This window comes from Xenopus laevis, chromosome 5L (genome assembly GCF_017654675.1).
Source record: "Xenopus laevis strain J_2021 chromosome 5L, Xenopus_laevis_v10.1, whole genome shotgun sequence".
Taxonomy (NCBI): Eukaryota; Metazoa; Chordata; class Amphibia; order Anura; family Pipidae; genus Xenopus; species Xenopus laevis.
Genome location: NC_054379.1, coordinates 110,624,104 through 110,648,527, shown reverse-complemented (window position 1 = coordinate 110,648,527; position 24,424 = coordinate 110,624,104). Strand labels below are relative to the sequence as shown.

General features: G+C 38.2%; 1 protein-coding gene across 1 annotated transcript in view; it reads right to left on the bottom strand.

Annotated features, from left to right (window-relative positions):
* The window catches only part of tprg1.L (tumor protein p63 regulated 1 L homeolog), a 49,649-nt gene extending 27,426 nt beyond the window's left edge, over positions 1-22,223 (bottom strand). The window contains 4 exon segments of the mRNA NM_001090242.1: positions 7,708-7,884; positions 16,425-16,516; positions 17,276-17,461; positions 22,016-22,223. Of these exon segments, the coding sequence (NP_001083711.1) occupies positions 7,708-7,884; positions 16,425-16,516; positions 17,276-17,452 (446 nt within the window). The 5' untranslated portion in view covers positions 17,453-17,461; positions 22,016-22,223.
* Between the last annotated feature and the right edge of the window lie 2,201 nt (positions 22,224-24,424).

The window sequence follows — 24,424 nt, the reverse complement described above, 5'->3', positions numbered from 1 at the left end:
AGTAGGTCCTTCCAGCTTGACACGGGGAACCCATTCTGATTAGAAGAAAGGAGGTTCCATGAAAATATTTGGAAAAGGTTTCATACAGTGAGAACCGTGAAGTTGTGGAATGCAGCAAGTGAAGGAATACAGGGTTATGGAATACAGGGACTGGTCTGATTTCCATCTTGGAGTCATGAAGGAATGTTTTCCCCTCTGAGGCAATAAGGAGAGGCTTCAGAAGGTTTTTTTTGCCTTACTTTGGGTATACTTGCAGTTAGGATTATATATAAGTGTAACAGTTTGACCATGAGGGATGTGTGTCTTTTCTCAATCTAACTTACTATGTTACTTGTAGAGCCAACTTTTACAGGAATAATAGTCCTTTGCGGAATGTATGTAACAGCTTCCCCAACTGTTCAGTAGGGATTATATTCCATATCTTCCTGGAACAAATTGCATAAATGATCTTTGTTCTGGGTTTAGAATACCAGTTCTACCAAGAGGTATACCTACTGTGAAGCAGGGGATATGGCGACATCAGAGCCCCCCACGGGGCCCAGCAACTGCAGAGTGCAATATCAGTAAGAGGTTAGCAGTTTAGAGTTGCTACGTGAACCAGACAGTTTGTTTGTTCACATTGTCTGTTTAGTTCAAAACTCTCTGTCAAAGAGACAAAGCAAAGAGACAATAAGAACCCTGAAATGCTTCAATCCCATATGTCATTGCCCTGCCGCCTTACAAAATAGGTCTGCCCCTAAACACCATCACTTCACCCCTTGATGTTGTTTCCCCATCCCTCAGCATCATCTGGTTGGCCCCCTGATGGCAGTGCCTAATGCCATGTCAACCAAAAGGTGGCAACCACATGGCAGTTGCAAATTTTGCACCCTGGTCCGTGGGTGTTTACTTATTATTCTGGTTCCATCAGCATAGTAGCAGGTCAAAATATCAGTCCTTCTTACTGAATTGATAAGAATGGTGATCCCCATTCTAGAAAAATAATATTTGCCACAATGTAAATTGCAGCGTGGTTTTAGTCTCCCTTTTTAGGGTAACAGAGAATGCAAAGTGACATCATCCCCCAGAAATGTTTTATCTCTGCTTACTCTAGAGCAATTAACTGCTGTTTTATTTAATTGAATTCACTAACTTGGCTGATCATGTTCATTGCCTTCCACTGGAAAAGAAGCACTGAACATGTTAAGGCCACTAACCATGAAACCAAGGCACACACACCATCTCTCTCTGTACAGACCATCCTAAAATGTTTTTATTTTAATGTAGGAATATCCAGTCTGCCCCCATTAGATAGTTAATATTGAGGGTGAACATTCCTTCTTTAAAGAAGAAGTAATACATTGAATTCTTCATCCCATCAGTGTAATTGCTTCATGGTTGTGGTGTCACTTCCTTGCCTTGTCCTAGATTTGTACAGCAAAGTGAGTTTTTCTCAGTTAAAGGAATGTGGAACGTGCAGTGGCATGTTAGGGTGTCTGTAACTGATGTACACGTGTGTACCCATTCACTTGTTTCATCATAATTATGTTCCTCAGGGAGGAGTTTTTGCACAAAGCCAATTGCATAGTATAACAACAAGAGATAATTACTAGATAACCACAATGCCAACTGCAAAGTAAAAAGATAACAAAAACAAAATATAATGGGGGGGAACCCAAGTGACTAGTAGCCTGGAGTTATTGGCTTGAAAATGAAAAACCAAATGCATATTCAATTTGAAATTACTGCTTCCCCACACTGAATCATTTTCTCCCGCCCTAGCTCAGGGATAAAAGCATTTAATTTGCTGACTTTAAAACTGGCAGCTCCCAGGCCACCATAAGAGACTAAATGTTCCCTGCCCTGTAACATGCAACTGCAGTTCATGTGTAGTGTTGGGACAACAATATCATGTTTAGTATTAAGTAGACTGTGCATCTGGTCTAATTTTTTTAGGGTTTCTGAATTATTGTTTTGTTTTATAGCTGTCTGACATAATGGAATATGAATTAGAGAGGGTGTGACAGAAAGTAACAAATAGGTTCAATAGGCCCATTATTACATGAATTATCATTCTATTTATCTTCTTGGAGCAGAATAATTAAAGCTGGCAATACATTCTTTACCTAGTTCTTCCACTCACAAAATTACTTGAACTGCAAACAGGGGGGTCAGTGAAATGCCATTAGATGCAGACCACATACATAGACCAATGCAGTCTTTGGCCAACTTAACTCTCCTCCCTGCCCAATTAGTTTTTGAACAAACCCAATCAGACTGGATTGTTGGGAAGGGAGACCATTTTGTCTCATTCAAAGAACATAAGACAGGGTATGCTACACATTGACGCTACCTTGATTTACTGTTCTTTAGGTAAGCCTCACTGTTTGTGCATTGTTTGTAACAAAGAATCCCAATCTGTAAGTAAAATATTAGGATTATCTTCATTTACAACTGGTCTCATGTAATATTTGTACATTTTTACATGGCACAATAATGGATTATTGGTCAAATATATTAAGGTTCACATCACAGATGGGCAGCCTGTGGCCCTATAGCTAAAAAGAGGAATTCTTGGTTTGCACAGCCTTCGAGAGTAAGCAGGGGGTAGAACTAGGTAGATATTGCCTATCCAATGTGTCCATAAGCAGTCTTATTACTGCAGTGGGAGTACAGAGACAAAGAACCCCTGGGGGATAAACTGCATGCTTACTGAATAAGAATAAATCGGAATATAGTTCAGGTTATGGCAAATGATATACCTATGTATAGCATGAAGCTGCCTTACATAAAGAACAGTAGCAAACAAAAATCTTCATCAAATAGTTCTGTGTGGCCATCTTTACAGAGGCATAAGTACTACAGACACCACTGGTGTTATTCTCTAAACTGTCCTTGATTCTCATAAAAGTACAAAGAATTCCTTTAGAAATGTTCAGTATTACTAAGACCTCCAGGTGAGTCATTTGGAAAGTATATAAATCTGCATCATAACAAAGACAAGTAATAGCTTACTTTAACAATGAGAAGCCCATAATAAATTTAGGTTCAGTAAGTCTGGAATTAAATGTAGATTTATAATATTAGATCTTATAAAAAGCACTGTACTGGCACATTCAAGCTATTCCTATTCTCTAGCACAGAAATCTTTGTGTGAGAAATGTCATATTATTGATGCTGCAGAGACCTCTGCTGGCAAAAGAAAAAAAAAATCCAGTTTTAAGGATACCGAAGTGTTCCATTCTCTATTTTTCATACAAAACAACCTGGATGGAGTGTCACGCTTTTAAATTAAGAAGGAACATTTACTTTACCTATGATTTCTTTTAGTCCTTTTTCTACAACCCAGGGAGGATGGGCATCTATGCCAAGACAACAGGATTTTGTTGGCAACAAAAGCTTGTTTGCTCTTGAACTGTAAGTAGTTATTGCTGATACTAAATTGTGAAGAACTAGCTCCATGCAAGAGTTCTCCACTCTGAGAATTTTATAAATTGGAGAACAGAGGAGCAAATTACACTGGTAAATGTGAGGATATGCACTAGACAAAGTCTATCAAGTTCAACCCCTCCAAGTGAAACCCAGCATCCATACACACACCCCTCTATACCCTCACATAAATTATATATAAACATAGCTATACTAACTATAGAATTTACGATCACAATAGCATGTCTATCCAAGAAATCATCCAAGCCTCTCTTAAAGGAACAGTTCAGTGTAAAAACTGGGTAAATAGATTGTATGTGCAAAATATAAAATGTGTCAAATATAGTTAGTTAGCCAAAAATGTAATGTATAAAGGCTGGATTGACTGGAAGTCTAATATAATAGCCAGAACACTACTTCCTGCTTTTCAGCTCTCTCTCTGAGTTAGTCAATGACTTGAAGGGGGGGCCACGTGGGACATAACTGTTCAGTGAGTTTGCAATTGATCCTCAACATTCAGCTCAGATTCAAAAGCAACAGTTATGATCAATGTGCCCCCCCATCAAGTCACTTATTGGTTACTGCCTGGTAACCAACCCGTGGAAACTAAGAGAGCCGAAAAGTAGTGTTCTGCGCTATTATGTGAGAGATCCAGTTACTCCAGCCTTTATACATTACATTTTTGGTTAACCAACTATATTAGAAACATTTTTTATTTTGCACATACTATCTATTTACCCAGTTTTTATTTTTACCCTGAACAATTCCTTTAAAGGCATTAACAGAATCAGCCTTCAACTTGAGCGCTAATTGGAAGCATGATATGGTTCTCCATAATTCAGAAGAAATTAAGTTTTTTACTTTATACAGTATATCAATATGTCCATCAACCTGCAAAAAAAATAAAAAAGTACTGTCTGGCATAAAAACAGCACTGACCCTAAGGATGAAAATAACATTTTTGCTCTTTATAGATCCCTGGGGCCCAAAGAGCAGCATGGGCTCCAGTTCTTTGGATAATAATGAGCTAGGAACAAGGCTTGTAGCTATAGAAGCAGCAGACCCAATGGTCGCAGAGGCCCCAGGGGGGCTCAAACCACAGGGTCTTCCCCAGACCCCTCCAAAAGGTTTTTTTTGGCAGGGGAGGGCCTGGCAAAGTCTAGCTACACCACTGTTAGGAGATGTAGGAACAGAATGATTCAACTAGACTTTGTTGGAGTTATTTTTTCCGGTGTTGCTTCCGGGAACATCCACTATCATGTGTTATTATTTATCTTCATCTATCCTATGTTAATTCCATCCTTCATTTCTTTGCTATTTCTATAATTGTTTCATTTAGCCTCAATTTCAAAGTAGTTCTCCAGTTTCTACTCTTTTCCAATAACTGAAACAAACCCTTATTAATGGCTATATACAGTGCAGGTGCTGCAAGATGAACTTTTCTATACATATTATTTTGTGTAACACTCCCATTTTCTTCAAAAGCTATAAAAAAAAAAAAAAAACCTTTAGAAATTTTCAATGATATCAAAGAAATGTGGTATTTATGGGAAGGCCATTTCTCATAGAGTCCATTATAAGCAAATATTTCTCATTTGTAACAATTATTCCCTTTTCACTGTAATAATAAAACATTACCTTGTACTTGATCCTAACTAAGCTTCATGAAATCCTTTGGTCCCAAGCATTCTGGATAATAGATCATGTACCTGCAGTATACATACTTACAAGGCACCTGAATAATATGGGCATCACGGTAGAATAAAAAGTGCCCTGAATTAACAGAGAAGGACTATTTCTCAAGTAAGCCTGCAAATATGAAACCAGAAACTGTAAAATCCCAGGCACAGATGATGTTTAGTATGCAGAAGGGTCTTGGAACAAGCTGTCACTCAATTTTCTAGTCTAGAGAAAAGTACATTGCAGGGATTTAGTATACTAAAAGAATTATGAGCTAAAATATATAATATAAATTCCAGTAAAGGACCTATTAACTGCAATATGTCTTCATATTATGGATTATTGCTAAATTAAATATGTTTGGGGGATCACCTCAGGAAACTTTTTATATACAAGTTGGTGATGTCAGTTTTTAGGGCTGAATAACTTACTTTCTGTGGGCTAAATTCAGATTTCCATTGACTCCCAAATCCCAAGTAATCTAAGGGCTGTTCCCAGCAATAGGGAAGAATCAGTATTTTGAATTATTACAGGTATGGGAGTCTGTTATCCAGAAACCTCATACAGAAAGTTCTGAATTACAGGAAGGCCACTGACAGACTCCAGTTTAATCAAATATAAATTTCTAAATTTCTTGTACTTTATCCCAACTAAAATATTTAGTAATTATTCCTTATTGGAAGTAAAACAACACCTATTGAGTTAATTTAATGTTTAAATAATTTTTAATAGACTTAAGGTTAAATTATGGAAAGACCCCTTATGTGGAAAACCCCAAGTCCTGAGCATTCTGGATAATAGGTCCCATGAGTATATTAGTATTTTTCAGCCCAAGAGACATTTTCTTAAGTCTTGAGAGACTTCTCGTCCCTTTAGGCAACCTTTAGACAACCATCCAGCATTTTACTGAGCAATGGCTCCCACTATGCCACTTTCCTACATATCTAATTTATTGCATGGAAAACATATTGCTGAATCGTGGAAGAATGACTTTATCCGAATTAAGAAATAACTGCAGTTCTCTGGATTTTGTTCTGAGATTGTTTTTGAGTTCATTAATTATTTTTTCACCTTAAATATGGAGAGATTTCCGCACAACAACGAGCAACATTCTGGTATGGCTTTGATCATTGTTTGCTTGAACTGAAGACAAAATGTCTGTATAACTGTCCACACAGGTCATTTGGGAATACCTCCAGGGATAATGTTATTGAAATGTGGTGCCTTCAAAAATCACACTTTTGCCATTCTGACTTTTGCTGTTTAAATAGCTGAAAATTATATTTTACAGGGCTGCCTCAAATTAAGCCTGATTGTATTCAAATAGCTCTTCACTGTTTTTACTACTGAATAATTCTTGTGAACTGTAAAAAAAAATATAGAAACAAACGACTCTAATTAGCCCTTGGAAGGTGATATAAACCCACAAATAGATTTTTGCTTAATGAAAAAAAACTAAAACTCCTATTAATAAAATGTGTTTGCCTGTCCCTTTGATTCTTGAAACAATATATCAGAAGGCAGCTCTTCAGTTCTCTTAACGCTGTGAATGCTATGGGTTGATTTCTGCTACAATGTGTCAATCAGAATCAGTGCAGAGAATCACAAGAAAGACTTATTTCAACAGTAATTACATTTAACATACTTTACAAGCCATAAACATGTTTAATGGATGTATACTGGAAAGTTCTTTCATTTGGCACAATTTTGGGGTTTACATCTTCTTCAACCTACAACTGCAGACTTCTGCTTATCTTCCACACCAGTAAAATGACATGAAAACAATAATAGTGTCATTTGTTTCTCTCAGGTTCCACATATATAGACATATCTGTAAAGATTGAAATTGTTTTTTTTTGGGTCTTGTTAAAGGAGCTTTGTGTGTTTCAGTTAACTCTTTGACCATCATTTCAGAGAATGCAGGATAACGTTCTCTCCAAAACACCAGTTCATTTTTTTTTTTGGTGTAAATTTGTTTTTAGTTTTGTGATTAAAATTGGCCAGTGATCTTGTTGGTCAGACAGATCTATGCATGGGGTTCAGTGTTCTGTCTTTCCAGCTACTTATTGCATGATGTACATGTTCTGGAATAGTACTGATGTGTATGTAGGTAGGTAATATTATTAGTGCATTGCTTACATGCATAATTTCTTTTCATATAGTGCAATAAGTATAACAAACAGGAATTCAGGAATTTGGATGCGCCAAATTCCTGAATTGTGCTTACACAATTTGCTCTTCATTCAACCTGCTGTCAGTCTCGGTCTTTGGTAACAATTGGTGAGACAAGGCCAGGGCAATGTGATCAGCTAGTCAAGAGACTCCCACTAGTCTAAAAAAACAGAAATAAACTTGGAAAAAAAAAAAAAAAAAAAAGACTACTGATGTGCAAAGACAACTGTATTCTTTAGAACCCCCACTTTTCTAACCTAGTACTGAGCCACCCTTTTTTCACCTGTAGGAGTCATTCTTCACTGAAATTCTGCACACAAAGAATTTCAATAGATAGTTATTTGTACATTATGTTTTGCACTAAACAAAATCAAATGCAAGGGTGTTACTGTAGCCTTACTTGGTCATCGTTTAAGTTATGTTCCACCTTGAAAGCTCCTTACTTACTTGTCGAGAGATCTCTGAGGGAATGTGAACGGTCCAAGGCATATTTTGTCAATGTAATTGAGAGGAACCTTCTGAATCTGCTGGCAGCACAGCATGATAAAGTCGTATTTACAAATGAAAAGACTTTTATCAGTGATGAGAACAAGCCGCTCCTTCTCATTGTTCCAGTGATCAACTCTGCAGAGAATGAAAACATTAGTGAGCAACGCTGAAATGATCTGAAAATGCTTAGAAATAATAGTTATTATTTTAGATATACTATACATCATACATTAGTCATAAATAAAGCCCTTTATGGTTCCAAAATAAAGAACAGGAAATGTTGTTGGAATAGCGTCTTTCAACTGACGACATAATTTCATATCTTCACTCGCCAACAAAAACTTCTTCTTGTGCTTTCTAAGTTGCTCTGAAGATGGCAGCACAATACCAAACTGAGAGCACATAATATGACACCGGTCTTTTAATTCGACATTACGTGATTATACATTCTGAAATCTTGTTAAAAAATATATCCCATCTGGATTATGAGCAAAACTGTAAATCCTCACAGGTTTCTGTGAATGTGCTGCCTCCATCTCTAAAACATTCTGACAACCAAATAGAACATGAAAATAAGTATGAATAAGTAAGCATAGAAATTTACTGAATTGAAGAACTAAAAATAAAAGACTACAAAATGAGCAGAGAATCCTGTCTGTCTACAAGCAACTTATTTAGGCTTTTTTATGCCACGTAAGATCAGTAAAGTATTCAATTGTATTTATCTCAGAGTCTCGGGTATATGAAGGCACAAACAACCCAGTGGCTTAAACCCTTTTATACAGGTAAGCGTCCTGTTATCCAGAATGCTTAGGACCTGCATATTTCCATAATTCAGATCTTCACAACTTAAGTCCCACCATGCTGTGCACTTGTTCCAGAAGTGCATTTCTTCCTGCATGCATATGCATGGTCACACATGCTTGCACATGAATAAATCTAACATGTTGGATAACAGCAAACTATAGGGGCAGCAACTAATTTCTTGTGTGCTCCAATAAATACATTTGGATTAATTGTTCTATTATAAAATCCTAGTGGGGGCAAAAAGAAACCAGAAGGGCTGAATTCTGTATAAATCTCAGCTGAATAACTCTGGATGCAAAAAGGACACCAAGTAAATATTAAAGAGACAGATTAAAAATACAGATATACATAGCTAAATAGCTAGATAGATAGCAAAATAAGCTAGATAGATGAAGTAGAACTCATCTCCCTTCAGCACACAATAACAGGTCTACTTTTAACAATTATTATAAATGGACTAAGGCTGTCTACATCATAGCCAGGAAGCCCCCAAATGCACATTACATTGTTTAAATGGATCAACCGTAGTGGTGCTAAAACAACAATGATGCACTCAAGCCTTGATTGCCTTCATACTGCTTATAGAACTAGTTGACACTATTGTATGTGTATATATATATATATATATATATATATATATATATATATATATATATATATATATATATATATATATATATATATATATATATATATATATCTTCCAAAGTAAATGAGTGCACACTGGGAACCTATCGGTAGTTTAGTTTAAAAGCATAATTTTATTTAAATAATTAAAAAACAGGCCGACGTTTCGGTCCGACTCTAGGACCTTTTTCAAGACCATTAATCAAGACCAACAATATATATATAACTTTTTGTAAAGTGCTGTTAAGGAGCCGCTGCGTTGTACAATGCATAAAATTACAATATAAATAAAAGGATAAGGACAAGTCAGGCAATAAATAACATAAATATACACAGAGCTCATATACTTTGCTCCATGTAAACAGCAACATGATTGGGAAACCTGTATACTTTGGGTTCACTTATCTGTTTTTGGCACAGCTGCAGGTTGTGTACTTTGGACCTTTCAGTTGTTTTGGTTGTTCTGAGGTTTCAATAGGTAGTCAAAGAGTTAACATAAGATACAACACAATACTAGATGTAACCCACTTTACAGATGATGAAGTTTTAGATATGGACATTATGGACCCCTGCTTCATAAACTTTTATAACTTCCCATCCTTTATAATATTTTTATATAGTATTTTCTGCTGCCTTTGCTATAAAAATATTTACTTTTTCAGATTTCATTCATCAAATGGGGCAAGCAAACAAGCTAATATTTATCAAGGGGTAGGTAATGTGTACTCAGCAGATAAAGGGTGACTTTTTTTTTGTTTAACAGAATGAAAGATGGACGTTCACATGATATATGTGAATATTGTTTGGTCATCATACAAGAGGTCAAAATAGCATTCCTGGAAAATAGACAGCTTTGTAATAACCAAATGATCGTTTACTTCAACACGTCCACAAACTCTTCTTTGTAAATTGTGTGTTTTCCGTGTCTTGTTTTTAAAGTGGCTATAGCCTACCAGGATGTAATCCTAGTTAAGATGCAGCATAAAGTGCTGGGTCAGGGTTTCCTTGAGGCAATAGCAATTTGCAAGGCTCACTTTCTGGTTGTACTCTCCTCATATGCACCTACATTTAAGTATAAAGCAGTATTATTTGCAGATCATGGCTTCCATTAGGGGGGTACTGGACTCAAGAGATGGAAATGAGTGATTCACAGGACACAACAGTGGTGGGCTTATGACAGTGGCCCGAGTTTGACCTGGGTGGATTAGTGGTGTTGTATATTTTATTGGGGGCCCCATTTTACTTGTTAGGCACACCACCCGGGGGGGGACAGATGACCAGTGAAATACTAATTGAGGTCCCCTTAAGGGAGAGGGTCTACTAGTATGGGGCCCTCTGATGGTGGCCCTTTGTGTGATACTAATTGTAGGTTCACTAATGAAAGATCACGGACCCTTCACACTAGTGACCAAATCAGAGTGCAAAAACTGTGAAATTGTTAGTCTAGTTTATCTTTCAAGTATTTTTCAGGATAGTACCAGTATAGGAAGGACATACCTTCCCTATGGCACCCTCTGTGACTGCACATGTCAAAACAACCCAAAGCCAGCCCTTGCTGGAGATATACTGAACTCAAAAACTCATATTTCAACCATGCTTTTCAGCCATCTAACACATATATAGTAAAAGTCGCATTTTCTTTTCTCGGGAACCAGGAAAAAAATAAGTGTGAAAACTCAGGGAAATGTGTTAAAGCAACTTCTTCTTCATGTACTTGGATACAAGGATATGAGCAAAAGAGTCTGCTTTACTTTGAAATACTATATTCACTGTGTTAATGACAAGGGTTACGCATTTTAGCATTAATGTTACAGTATGGGGGGCATATGCAAGACCTCTCTGATAGTCGCATGCACAACCTAGAGTAATAAGTTATTTATGCATGACTGTATGATGGGCAGACTAATTAAAATTGTTGATTTACAGACAGAACCATGGCAATTCAGCATCTGGTTAGTATTTTAAACTTCTTAAATTTCACTAATAATAACATACAGAGAGCAGTAATTTTTGGTAGCATCAGGAAATCATAATATAAAATCAAAGCCATTGAAATGCATTATAATTAGTGGGACCACAAAAAACAGTGTATATGCAGAAAAACGTATAATCAGGGTATGCAAAATTGAGGGTTTGCTGTATTTCACTGACTTGTAGCCTATATAAATGAATGATTTCCAATAATTAAACCTAAAAAGAAGAAAAGTTGGCCAGCAGAGGGCAACAGATTTACAAGAGTAAAAATATTTGATTTTTTGCTCTGTGGGTTGAATTTAGAGACTTCGGAATTCTGAGATCCAAACATAGTTCTGGTTACTTTTACGCCCAAGGAGATTGCAATATCACTTTCTCAGTGCTATTCTTGTTAAAGCATCACACCTGGTAGAGAAAATGTTTGCACAAACAGTTTCCAGGAGGCATCTCACACAACCTGTCTGAAGACAAAGATACTGCTGAATCAAAGAACCCAGTCTGTAATCCAGCATAATGCTCAAGCCATATTTAAGATGTGTATATTTAAGACCTCTATTTATTGCAAGAAAACTATTTTTGTAGCACTAAAAAACAAACTTTGTAAAATATGAAGATGCAACACCAAATTGTTGTTAAAATGCAATGGAAAAAAACTGTAGCAGTTCCTTTTCTTGTTGTATTGCTAACTCACCATCCCAGTTGGCAAACAAAGTCTCTTTTCTATTTTCTGGATGATTAATGCAATGAACCTTTGGAAGAGATCTCACTGGACAACTCTGCATTCCTTTATCATATGCTTGAAAGATCTAATGCCAATATGAGCTTTAACAGCAATTATAATGGGCAGCTTGCCCGCACATCTCCAGTTCCTATCAGAGCAAGCTTGCTATTCAGGGTATGTATCCACAAGCACTTTATAATACATTTGTGCTGCTACATGTATTGTACTAAACAGCATTGCATTTGTTGATTTCATGCCTCCTGGGAAAAAAAATTAAGGTTAAGTTGAATGCTAAAAACAGATCAAGGCCTGTTTTTCTTTTCTACATCCAGCTTTGCACTATATCACGTAAGATCAATTAAAGACAAAGTAGAATGCATAGGACTCATCACTTGGCAAAAATTTTAAAAACACAAGGGTGAGTACCTTCTGCCTTCTGCAGAGATTCTTACACAGTATTCAGTTCTCAAACTCATTTAACTGAGGGGGCTGGATGCATAAATGTACTCTGTAAAGGCGTAAATAATGCACACTGTACTTTCATTTAAGTAATTCATTGTACACTGGAGTAAGGATTCAGAAAATACTGCTTCCAGCATGCACATGGGGATACGACCTAAGGTGTAAAATACCTTGCACCAAATATGGAACTTCAGTAGCTACAGTATAATCATGTACAATATATATTTAATAAAGGAATTGTTTAGTATAAAAATAAAAACTGGGTATATAGATAGGCTGTGCAAAATAAAAAATATTTCTAATATAGTTAGTTAGCCAGAACTGTAACGTATAAAGGCTGGAGTGAATGGATGTCTAACAAAATAGCCAGAACACTACTTCCTCTCTTGCTTTCCACTGATTGGTTACCAGCCAGTAACTAATCAGTGACTTGAGGGAGGGCCTACATAACTGTTGCTTTTGAATCTGAGCTCCAGGCTTAGGATGTAAACTCACTGAACAGTTACATCCCATGTGGCACCCTTCAAGTCGCTGACTTACTCAGAGTTAGAGAGCTGCAAAGCAAGAAGTTGTGTTCTGTTTACATTCAGGCACTCCAGCCTTTATACATTACATTTTTGGCTAACTAACTATATTAGAAACATTATTTATTTTGCACAGCCTATTTATACAGTTTTTATTTTTACACTGAACTGTTCGTTTAAGGGCTCTTACACACAGGCGTTAACGACTGCAATACCTGGATGTTGCATTTCATCTATGTTCAGTGTTTTATTATACTGCCATGGGTATTGTACCCAGAGAGGGGCATCAGTTAACTCCTTTGTTCCAGACAAGTGGAAAAAACAATCAACTGAATGGCATTGCAGTTGTACCAGTAGGAACCCTTGGACAAAACCATGAATAAAGACCTGATTAACTGTTTGCATGTACATGTCAATAGTAAACACAAGCCCCTGCACTACTGCTTGTGTGCAAAACAATAAATTCTCTCATAACTAAATTTACCTGCTGAAATGAAAGATTCTAGAACTGACCATTTTAATATACAGTAAAGTTTGGGTGTGCTCTTGTCTTACAGTGGTCACCAAATGACTGGTATTTTGCATGGAATAAAATCTAGCTGGGGTCTTCATAAGAGAAGAAAGAGAAACCATTCTAGTTATATTGTGAATCCCTCGACAAACTGTTCTGTGCCACCTGCTCCATTTTTTTACAAAATGTATCTTTTTTTTTAAAAGTTTTTATTTTAAAATTTTCAAACATTCAACATACACAATATGAATAGTAGAGGTAGAGAGAGAAGAAATAGATATTAGAAAAGAAAGTTGTGAAGGAAGGGGGAGGGGAGGTAAGGTACAGACTGGCATATACATTATATTAGAATACTTGTAGTTAACCTGTTTGTACTTTCAACCAGGTACCCCAGACAGCATCAAATTTTTCAGGGCAGCCCCTTGACAGATAGGTCAGTTTCTGATTTGAGAGAGAATCATTTATCAACTTTTGCCAATATTGCAGTGTAGGAGGGTTAAGTGACTTCCAATGCATTAATATGGCTTTCTTGGCAAAATATAAGAGCTGTAGGTAACAAAGTCTAGAGTAGGAGCGTAACTGGAGGTCACCCGTTATCCCCAATAAACAATTTTCCGGTGAACGAATACTTGGTAATGCGAGTTTTTCATTCAAGAATTGAAGTACAACACTCCAAAATCCCTTGATTACCGTACAGGTCCAGAATACATGAAACAAGGTACCCGGTTCCTCTCTGCACTTGGGACATAGGTCTGAAACATTTTCATAAATTTTAGCCAATCGGTAGGGAGTTAAATAGACTCTATTCAGGAATTTTATTTGTATAAACCTGTCCCTCATAGATATAGATAGCTCAGTGACTAACTTGAGAGCGTCCTTCCATTTTTCGTCATCTAAGTCAGGAATATCACTTTGCCATTTGCCCTTAATCCTCTCAAGGGGGGAGGGACCAGCGGTAGATAGGATAGTATACAACCAGGATAGGGGTTTTGTTAGGTCCACTCTATGCAAATATGTCTTTAAGGTTGTCATCTCTAAACTTACAGGTCTCACTGGAAATTGTACATTAAAAGCATGTCTTAATTGCAAATAGCGAAACAGCATATCTGGGTGAGGGTGTACTTCCCGTTGTAGTGAAGCATATGTTTTACATTCACCCCCAGAGGTTATATCACCAAGCGTTTTTATCCCCAGCTGTGCCCATCGTGCAATGTCAGGGAGTGAGTGAAAATTAGGTAGGTGGGTATTACCCCACAATGGTGTATAGGGAAAACACTGTATAGGGAGACCAGGCTGTAGAGGTTCCCCTGGCTAGTGTTTGAGACTTCTGAAATACCTGTACCACCGTGCGCATAGAAGTAGTGGTAACGTGATAGGGGGAAGACACCCCTGTAAGGGAGTTTGGCAAGGGCCTCAAGGGAACCAATTACTGCGGCTTCTAGGACCACTGCCGAGTTGCTCAAATCAGGGACAAACCACCAGTGGGCATATACCAATTGGGCCGCAAGGAAATAAAGTTTGAGATTAGGCAGTGCTAGGCCTCCTCCAGTAACTGGTACCTGTAGCACCCTAAAGCTCAATCGAGGGTGTTCTCCTGCCCAAAGAAAGCTTCTAATTATTTTGTCTATTCTGGCGAACCATTGGGCTCGAGGGTTTATGGGAGAATTATGGAAAACATATAGAAATTTAGGTAGGAAAACCATTTTGAACATATTAATTTTGCCTGGTAGAGAGAGAGGAAGGTCTTGCCACACAGAGACTTTGCTAGTCAGAGCCTGTACTACTGGATCCAGGTTGAGTTGCTCAAATCTATTAAGATCTTTATGGATCACTATACCCAAGTATTTAAACGAGTCTGCTACCCTGAGCTGGAGTAAGGGGTTCGGAGAGTCGTGAGGAAGGGGATCTATAGGAAACACCACCGACTTATCGAGATTGATTTTCAGACCTGAGAATTGGCCAAACTCAGAGACAGTCGTCAGGAGATTCTGTAGGGCTGCACCAGAGTTAGCCAAATATAGCAGCATATCATCCGCATAAAGTGATATTTTTTCACACAGGTTTCCTATATGTAAGCCCTGTATTCCTTCATTAGCCCGTATTTTGATGGCCAGGGGTTCTATGGCTAGGGCAAAAAGCAATGGCGAGAGAGGGCATCCCTGTCGAGTGCCCCTTCCCAAAGATATATTTTCCGATAGTTGCCCATTGACCAGAATCTTAGCTCTTGGGTGCGCATATAATGTCTGAATCCATTTCCGGAGATCCGGGCCTAACTTATAACGTGCCAATACCTCCCACAAGTACTGCCACTGCACCGTGTCAAAGGCCTTTGCCGTGTCGAGGGACACTACAATTCTATTACCCACATTATCATGGTGGACCGCCAGGTTAGTGAAAAGGCGTCTCACATTGATATCAGTGGCTTTTGAGGGCATAAAGCCTGTCTGGTCCGGATGTATGAGTGCAGGTGCGACCAGTTTGAGTCTATTAGCTATGATCTTAGCAAATATCTTTATGTCACAATTAAGGAGGGATATAGGCCTATATGAGTCACATCTATCCGGGGGTTTTACAAAATGTATCTTTACAGAAAGTGTCATCTATGGTGTTTTTATTTGTATTCCTTTAAGAGCTATCTACTGGGGATATGGTTGACTAGAAACAAATAGAAAACAATTTTGAGTGCCAACAGAGTGCTGGCACTGACAATCATTGAGCCGAAACAGTTACAGCAGATACACTGTTGAAAATGTAATCGGTAACTTCACCATGTAACATGAGTCCATACAGCGCCGTATTCGCTGGGCGAGCGCCAGCGTCGGAGCACTGGGGAGCACAGGCTCCACACAGAGCATGCGGCATGCCGCCCCCAAAAATGTGACGCCCTAGGCCCGGGCCTATGTGGCCTTGCCACAAATCCGGGCCTGAGTCCATAGATATCAAAGCAGAAGCTAACAGAGGTCTATAGCTAATTTCTATACCGGCAGACTTCCATCCATTTAACCTGTAGATACATAAATAAAAGAAGAATTCAGAAAGCCATACTTACTCTGCCAAAAGCCAGGCACTGTTCACAGTTTCATTTTCCTTTGTAAAAATCTGATTTGTCAAGTCTTCGTTGGCCTGCTCAAATGCTCCTGGCTGAGAGGAAAACATACATTTGTGTTAAGGAATTGCTTTTACTGATTTAACAAGGGCATAACTACAAGCAGTATAGGGTTTTTTGGGGGGGGGGGCTGCTGAAGATTATCGTTCAACATCTTCTGGAAGCAATTAATATACACCTTGTATCTATGGGCATTATTTGATCACAGTTCCTTATGCAAAGCAGAATAGGTAGCTATTTTTTCTTTTAAGTACAAGTGTTTTGTTTGTAAAGCAATGAGGTTTCCATTATTGGGTACCCTGTCATAATATAGTAGGCTACTTCATGGTGACAGAGTTTCTGGATCACATTGACAGATAAGTTCTAGCAACTTGGCCATTAGACTTAGACTAACTTGACAAGTTTATACATGGCATTGGTGGGCAATAGTTAAAAAGTAGCAGTGGTCAATGTAGAGATTGGCATCTCTGAGCTCATATCTCATCAGATACTTGCTAACATGATATAAAATCAAATTGTAGAAGAACTATTTCACGACAGATCTTTATAAAGGGTCCAGTGGGGCCCGAAACTTTGCCCTTTGTTTGTTTGTTTGTATATGGGCTAATAAAATCACTGAAGATGTTGCATCATTATCAGAGTGCTACTGGATTTCTTTCTCTGGATGTAGCAGACCCAAAGAGCAGGCAAGGGTATTCCAGTCTAGCACCTGAAACCTACACAGAGGGTTGAGAACTCCTAATTACTACTTTACACAATATTAGGTATTGTTTTATAACAAATATTATTTTTACCCTGGCCACAAAATACTTTCTCATAAGGTAGTCATTCAATTGATGTGGCTCAGTATTATTAGGAGGTGCCGGCGCTTGCTCCTTCTGGCTTGCAGTGTTCTTCGAGTCATCTGATTTAGGGAGCTCCTGCCCTCCCAGTTCCACGGGTCGGAACTCTTCTGCTTGACCAGACGCCATATTATATATCTGGAAAGGTAAATGGAGCTATGAATACAACTACAAATGAACTACTAGTAAATTGTAAATATATCTTTATATGTTGCTACCTAGTGTTCATTTGCAAATGCAAGCACAAATATATAATGCCCTTTTTGGTGCAACAGAAATTTATATCTCTATTCCCAGATGAAAAACCAAATATAAACTCAACTTACCAAAATGGATTTCAATTAGCATCCAAATTAGAATGTGATCAATCATGTTTATGAGGATGTTCTTGCTGTGACATTACAATCCATCATATAAACAAATAACAGAGAAGCGGGTGTTCTACAATTTAAAAACTTATATAATAACGCAAAAAATTTAGCACAAATTTGCATTCATCCAAATGTGATTCACAAAGGTTCTTTTATATGCATACCTCTATACTTATACCAAAAGAGTGATTGTTTCTACTTTGCTGAACAAGGCTTATGATGCAAAATACCCTGGCTTTATCTGATGCCTTGATTGCAATTGCCTTGCATCACCATTTCCATTGGCATAACCATTACCAAAAATGGAAATTAAGTAATTCAACTGGTACCATATGATTTACCAAAGCAAATTCTAATCTGTATCCATCTTGATAAATTGCATTTAAGTTGCATTGCACCCTACTTAGTGTGTGTCTGCAAATACCCTGCAATTCAAGCAGGGGAAAACACTGATTTGTAGGTATATAGGTATATAGGTATATATATAGAATAACAATTTTTGTCTGTTTTTGCTTTATGTCCATTCCCCTTGTGTATGTAAATGAGTTTGTTTTTATAACCTGACTTCTTAAACTGGATATTTTGTATTATCCTACAAGTATTAAAGAGGCCAGACTATTCAGTGGAAAACCAATGCATTGTATTTGGATCCCTGACCAATGGATTTGAGCAACTCTTTTCCTTACCATTCTCTGGTAAGGTAGAAAGTTGTAAGCTTGAATGAGGGCCTAGCATTTTTAAAGGGAATAGTGTTCATCGGCAACGACCTCTTCAATACCAGCAGAGGACCACACAGTTGTATATGCCACACAGGAACTGTAACAAGTTTTAACAGCGGCTTCATTTCTCAAACACACCAAAGTCTTTCCATTTAGGCACACAATCCTCACATTATTTTCTTCAAAAACAGCAAATGTACAACACTTCCATAAAACCAGTTTTTCCTTGTAGGCACACTTCTTCCCTGTTCTTTAGGAATTTGGCTCCCACCTAACGACCAATATATGCTACACCCATATCCTCACTCTCCAATAGTGGTCTGATACCTTCAGGGTGATACCCCTCCACGCCAGGTTAGGCCTTTTTAACCAAATCCTGGCCTGACGCCCTGGTGTCTTTCCTACCTAGCCTTACACTTCCACTGGTTCCCTAACTAACAGAGTTTCCATTGGAAACAAATTCCTCTTCCTCCTCGTCTGGGCCACAACTGCCCTTGCTACACACCCTCACTAACTCGTGCACCTAGTGCTTGCTCACTTAGGATCTTCCCTATTCTAACATCTGTTGGCATATATAACTAGGCATCAAAACTATCAATTTATATAATATATTAAATGGTAACTGAGATTTGAGACAAGTGCTGCATAGCCTCCCAACATATACAACACAAAGACCTAACAACGGTAATTGAAAGTATTGGCTCATCATTCAGTGTATGTACTGTACTGATCCTAATATTGTTGATTGTTAAGAACCACTGGCACCCTGACTCCACACCTATAAGGGCCCACACCTGCAGATTAAGAGTGGCATGAAAGCTGTGATTGTCACCGTAACTCCTCCTGGGCCTCAGAATTTTTTCACAGTACAGAGATGGCAACCAGGTTTTTAAGGGATCCATGTGCATCTTAGCCAGGCCTGTCATGCCCTAGCCCCACTTATTCCATCTCAGTCCTACCCCCATCTCAGTCCTACCCCCATCTCAGTCCTACCCCCATTCCACCCCTGCCCCTTGCCATGCTTCCTGTTTGGGTGACAATTCTGTGCATTTTAACATAGTGGGTTAATAAGGTTTTGGGAACAAATTACTCACAGTGAGTGACAGACCTTTTATTGCAGGGGCTTAAATCAGGGTGACTTCTAATAAAAATAGGTGTGTTGACATGCCTGGTTATTAGGTGAAGCCTTTAAAAAACAGTTATTACTCTTTTATTACTGGCTTCTGTATACAATATAGCATTATGCTCTGTGTCTGAGGCTCCATTCACATCTCAGTGTGCTCAATAACCATCATTATTGGTGTAATTCATGTCATGTGCAAGGATGCCATTTTCTTTTTCCACTGATTTCAGGAATGCACAGGTGCTGAAATCATGTGTCTGCGCTGAATAATTACAGTTTGTATCCCAACAGAGCAGATACTGGTGCATGGCAACCCGTAGTTCCCAGAATCCTTGTGATCCCATGACATTGAGCAGATCTGCCTGAAATTGAAAAAATTAGCTCTCCTGTAAATGAATTATAATGTAGTGATGTAGACAATGGTGCAATTTACAATTGGACTTCATTATGGTTGAAGAAATCTGTGGCATATTGTGTCCTCCTTAACTGAAGGGGGTAAAGCAGTAGATGCAGAGTACATTGCAGAATTACATGGATGTGCACATTTACATTCCACAGATCCCTAAACCAAATCAAATCCAGAAAGCTACGAATTACGGAAAGGCCATCTCCCATGGACTCCATTTTATCCAAATAATCCAAATGATATCCTTTTTCTCTGTAATAATAAAACAGTATCTTGTACTTGATCCAAACTAAGATATAATTAATCCTTATTGGAAGCAAAACCAGCCTATTGGATTTATTTAATGTTTTCATTATTTTCTAGGAGATGTAAGGTATAAAAATCCAAATTACAGAAAGACCTGCCATCTGGAAAACCACAGGCACCGAACATTCTGGATAACAGGCCCTCATACCTGTACAACATATAATAAAACCAAGCTGCATGTATGGCATTATACACGATGAATAACCTCCCAGCTATTAAAGGAAAACTCAAACAATGCAGGTCTCTATAAAGATATATTGCTTAAAACAGGTCATGTGTAAAACCCTGCTTCATGTAAATAAACCATTTATATAATAATATAATTTTTTAGTAGTAAGTGCCATTGAGTAATCATAAATAGAAAATTGCCATTTTAAAAAATTAGGACCACCCCCTGGGATCGTATGATTCACTGTGCACACAAACATACCAAACAAACCATACATGTTAGGTCACATTAACAGACAGAGTTCTGTCTTTTGCTTCCACATTTCTTCCTGTTACAGTTAGTGTTGTAGTATTTCTGGTCAGGTGATCTCTGAGGCAGCACAGATAGAGTCACGAAATGGTGGTTCAAGGCAAGAGATGTAAAAGGGCAATATTTACTTCGGTATGACAAGATTCTTTAATATGCCACTTCATTTGATATAAACTATCTGTTGCTCAAGTATTCATTTTGGGGGTATAGTTTTTCTTTAATGAGCTTCCCAGCACCTGCTAGCAGCCAGACTCTCCTGGAAGTTGTGGTACAACAACACCGAAGCGTTACAAGGTCTTTATTATACTAACCAAGCAAAGAAATTCCCAAACCACTAAGCACAAAAAAAAGCAAATCTATTTTTGTTTCATCAGCCAAGGCGGCTGTTTAACTCATAAATCAATGAAAGCATTCCCTTCACCAATGCCTAGTTAAGACCACAGGTAATTTGCTGTCTCATCAGCGTTTGTTCTTGTCTGTTATGAACCATATTATTAAGCAAGACACTTCCTTTACACAAAACACGAGCACTTAAGGTTCATATCAGTAGGCACATATATGATCCTTCAATGACTGGAGGGCCCTTAACCCAATACAAAATATTATGAAAACAACAGGTTTATTTACGGACTGCTGGGTAAATTGTCACCAGCGCATAAATCCATAGCAAGTTCAAAATTAGCAAGTGCCTTTCATCAGTCTGGTGCAGCTTGTATACTGAAAGGACATGACTGGTTATTCACTAGGAGTTATAATTGTACATGTGGCAATTTGCACCTGTAAGTAAACTGAAAATCATGCTGTGTATACTTTAGTGCAGAATGGACACCACACAGATATTTTGCCTGATATATATCACGGTCCAATGAGTATCTGTACTCCAAGGCACACTATTATAGCTTATCCAGCTGGGGTGCAAGTCTGTCGCGTAGCTGCTGGCTATAGGTCCCTAGGCTGTGTCAGAGAATCACTAACAGAAAAAGGGTGGGGCATTTGCAAAACAACGTATGCCACTTGTTTTTGTTTAATTTTCGTTAACCCCATTGCCACATTTCAGTTGTAACAAAGTGGAAATGAGTGTGTGGCCTGAGGAGATAGTAACTTAAAACATACAGTAGTGTACACACTGGCTTCCTCACAACTTTGCAGCTCCCCTCAGAGATAAAGACTGTGCACTTCCTGGTTTGCACACAATGCTGTTTATCTGTCTGGATAACTGATTTGTATCTTCTGTTTTCCCCAGACAGTCCCACTGGCCCCAACAATCACTTGCAGCAGTTGCACCTTACCCCAGCCTGGTGTCTGTGCCCAAGGTCGGCCTGCAGTCTGTGTCTAGATCAGGCTCAGCTGATTCCCGGGCTGCTACTTCCAGTTCCACACACCCACAAGCTTGTGATCGTTATTAGAAACATCAAGTAGGAAGTGACTGCTCACATAATATACATCCTGCACTTAAAGTGGAAGGGTTACTTTCTGTTTGTTTGGCTTTCTTCTTTGCCTCACCTTTATTTAGTGCTGTGTCCTTAGAGCAATAAATGGTGGGAAGATAAAGCATGTTATGTGTACTGGCCTCAAATGTTGTGTGCATGTGCATGAGTGCACACCTTCAAGGGATCATTGTTGCTAGGGTATTTTGAACCCCAGCAACCAGATTGCTGAAATAACAAACTGGAGAGCTGCTGTACAAAAAGCTAAATGCCTCAAATACAAATAAACACCAATTGCAAATTGTCTGAGAATATCACTCTCTACATCATAGTAACATTTAATTTAAAGGAAACAACCCCTTTAAATAAGAACATTGGTGTTTAGTGGAAGTTAACTTTCATGGGACTGCTTCTTTTTTTCCAGAAGGTGTCTTCCATTCTCCTAGGTGGGCAGCATCCTATCTCCTTGGCATGCATCTCTTACAGGAGTCCACTGTCCACCATAGGAGAAACAATTTAGCAATGGCTGGTGCCGCATAAGCGGATATTTTAGCACAAAGAGTCTCCCTAGAGAATATGGAAAGCAAGTATTGTGACTTGAACAAGCAACTGAGCGAGTTGGCTCTAATTTTCAAACTGTAATTTGACTCCCCGTTTCCTCAAAAGATACAAAATTATTATGAGCCCATAAAATATTCAGATACAGATCAGAAAGGGATGTGTGTTACTGTAATTTCTGCTCAATGTTGTTGTATCAATTAAATTAGTGGATTAAAATAAGGGCAATCTTGCAAGTGTCCTTGGGTTGAGAAGGACCTCCAGGGGCTTATTTACAAACCATGGAAAAATTTGAACTAGATTAGTAATTCATGGCAAGCAATCACTTTTTTATTTTGGTGTGCAGGGTTAGTACAGTATATTAGCCAGGGTGAATGATGACTTTGTGAGCTGAGGCTATAACGTAGCCGATCATGATTGGCTGTATTCCATGTCAATCGAGACAGATTTCAGCCAATGGAAATCCAACCATGACATTTTGAACTGGGCAGTCCAAAGTGCTCACTATATAGTCACATGTAGGGGGTACCTTATCCCTTATAATACATGAGCGATACTTAGGGGCACATTTACTTAGCTCGGGTGAAGGAATAGAATAAAAAATACTTCGAATTTCGAAGTATTTTTTTGGCTACTTCGACCATCGAATGGGCTACTTCGACTACGAGTTCGACTTCTAATCGAACGATTCGAACTAAAAATCGTTCCACTATTCGATCATTTGTTTGATCGAACGAATAGCGCTAAATCTTTAATTTAATTTTCACCAAACACCTCATTGACATCTAATATCCTTATCATTTACAGTAGTGGGCACGTTATCTCTTATAAAGTAGGAGTGATCATCAGCGTTCCCTGTAAAATTCAGCTTGCAACTTTGTGCCTTTATATGGTCACAAATCCGCTCAGTAACATACTTTGGAGGTACATTATCCCTTATAATACATGAGTGGAACTCAGAGATCCCTGATAACTCAGCCTGTAACCCTGTGTCTTTATATGATCAAAGAACCCCTCAGTGGCATCTAATATCCTTACCATTTACAGTATGGAATACATTATCCTTTATAATGAATAAGTGATCGTCAGTGTTCCATGTATAAGTCAGGCTGCAGCCTTGTGCCTTTATATGGTCATAGATCCCCGCAGTGATGTCTAATATCCTTATAATTTACAATGGTTCATTATCCCTTATAGTACATGAGTGATGCTCAGAATTCCATGTATATCTGAACTTGCTACCATGCGCCTTTAAATTGTCACAGAAGCCCTCAGTGATGGCTAATATCCTTATCATTTATGGTAGGGGGCACATAATCCCTTATAATACCTGTGTGATACTCAGGGTCCACTGTATAACTTAGTCCACAGCCTTGTCTTTTATGGTCACAGAACCCTTTTAATATCCTTTTAATATCCCTTTAATATACTTATAATACACAAAAGCCATGAATATCTTGTAAATTATATCCTTATAAACGGTGAGTTCTGATGTCATCAGTTATAAACGGTGAGTTCTGATGTCATTTCTGTCACATGACTCACTGAAATTTGTGTATTATAATAAATAAAGTACCCCCAGTTGTAAAATATGAGGATATTAGAAGTTACCTCGGAGTTACATGACCTGTATAAAAACACTCGGCCTTCGGCCTCGTGTTTTTATATGGTCATGAAACTCCTCGGTAACTTATAATATCCATATATTTTACA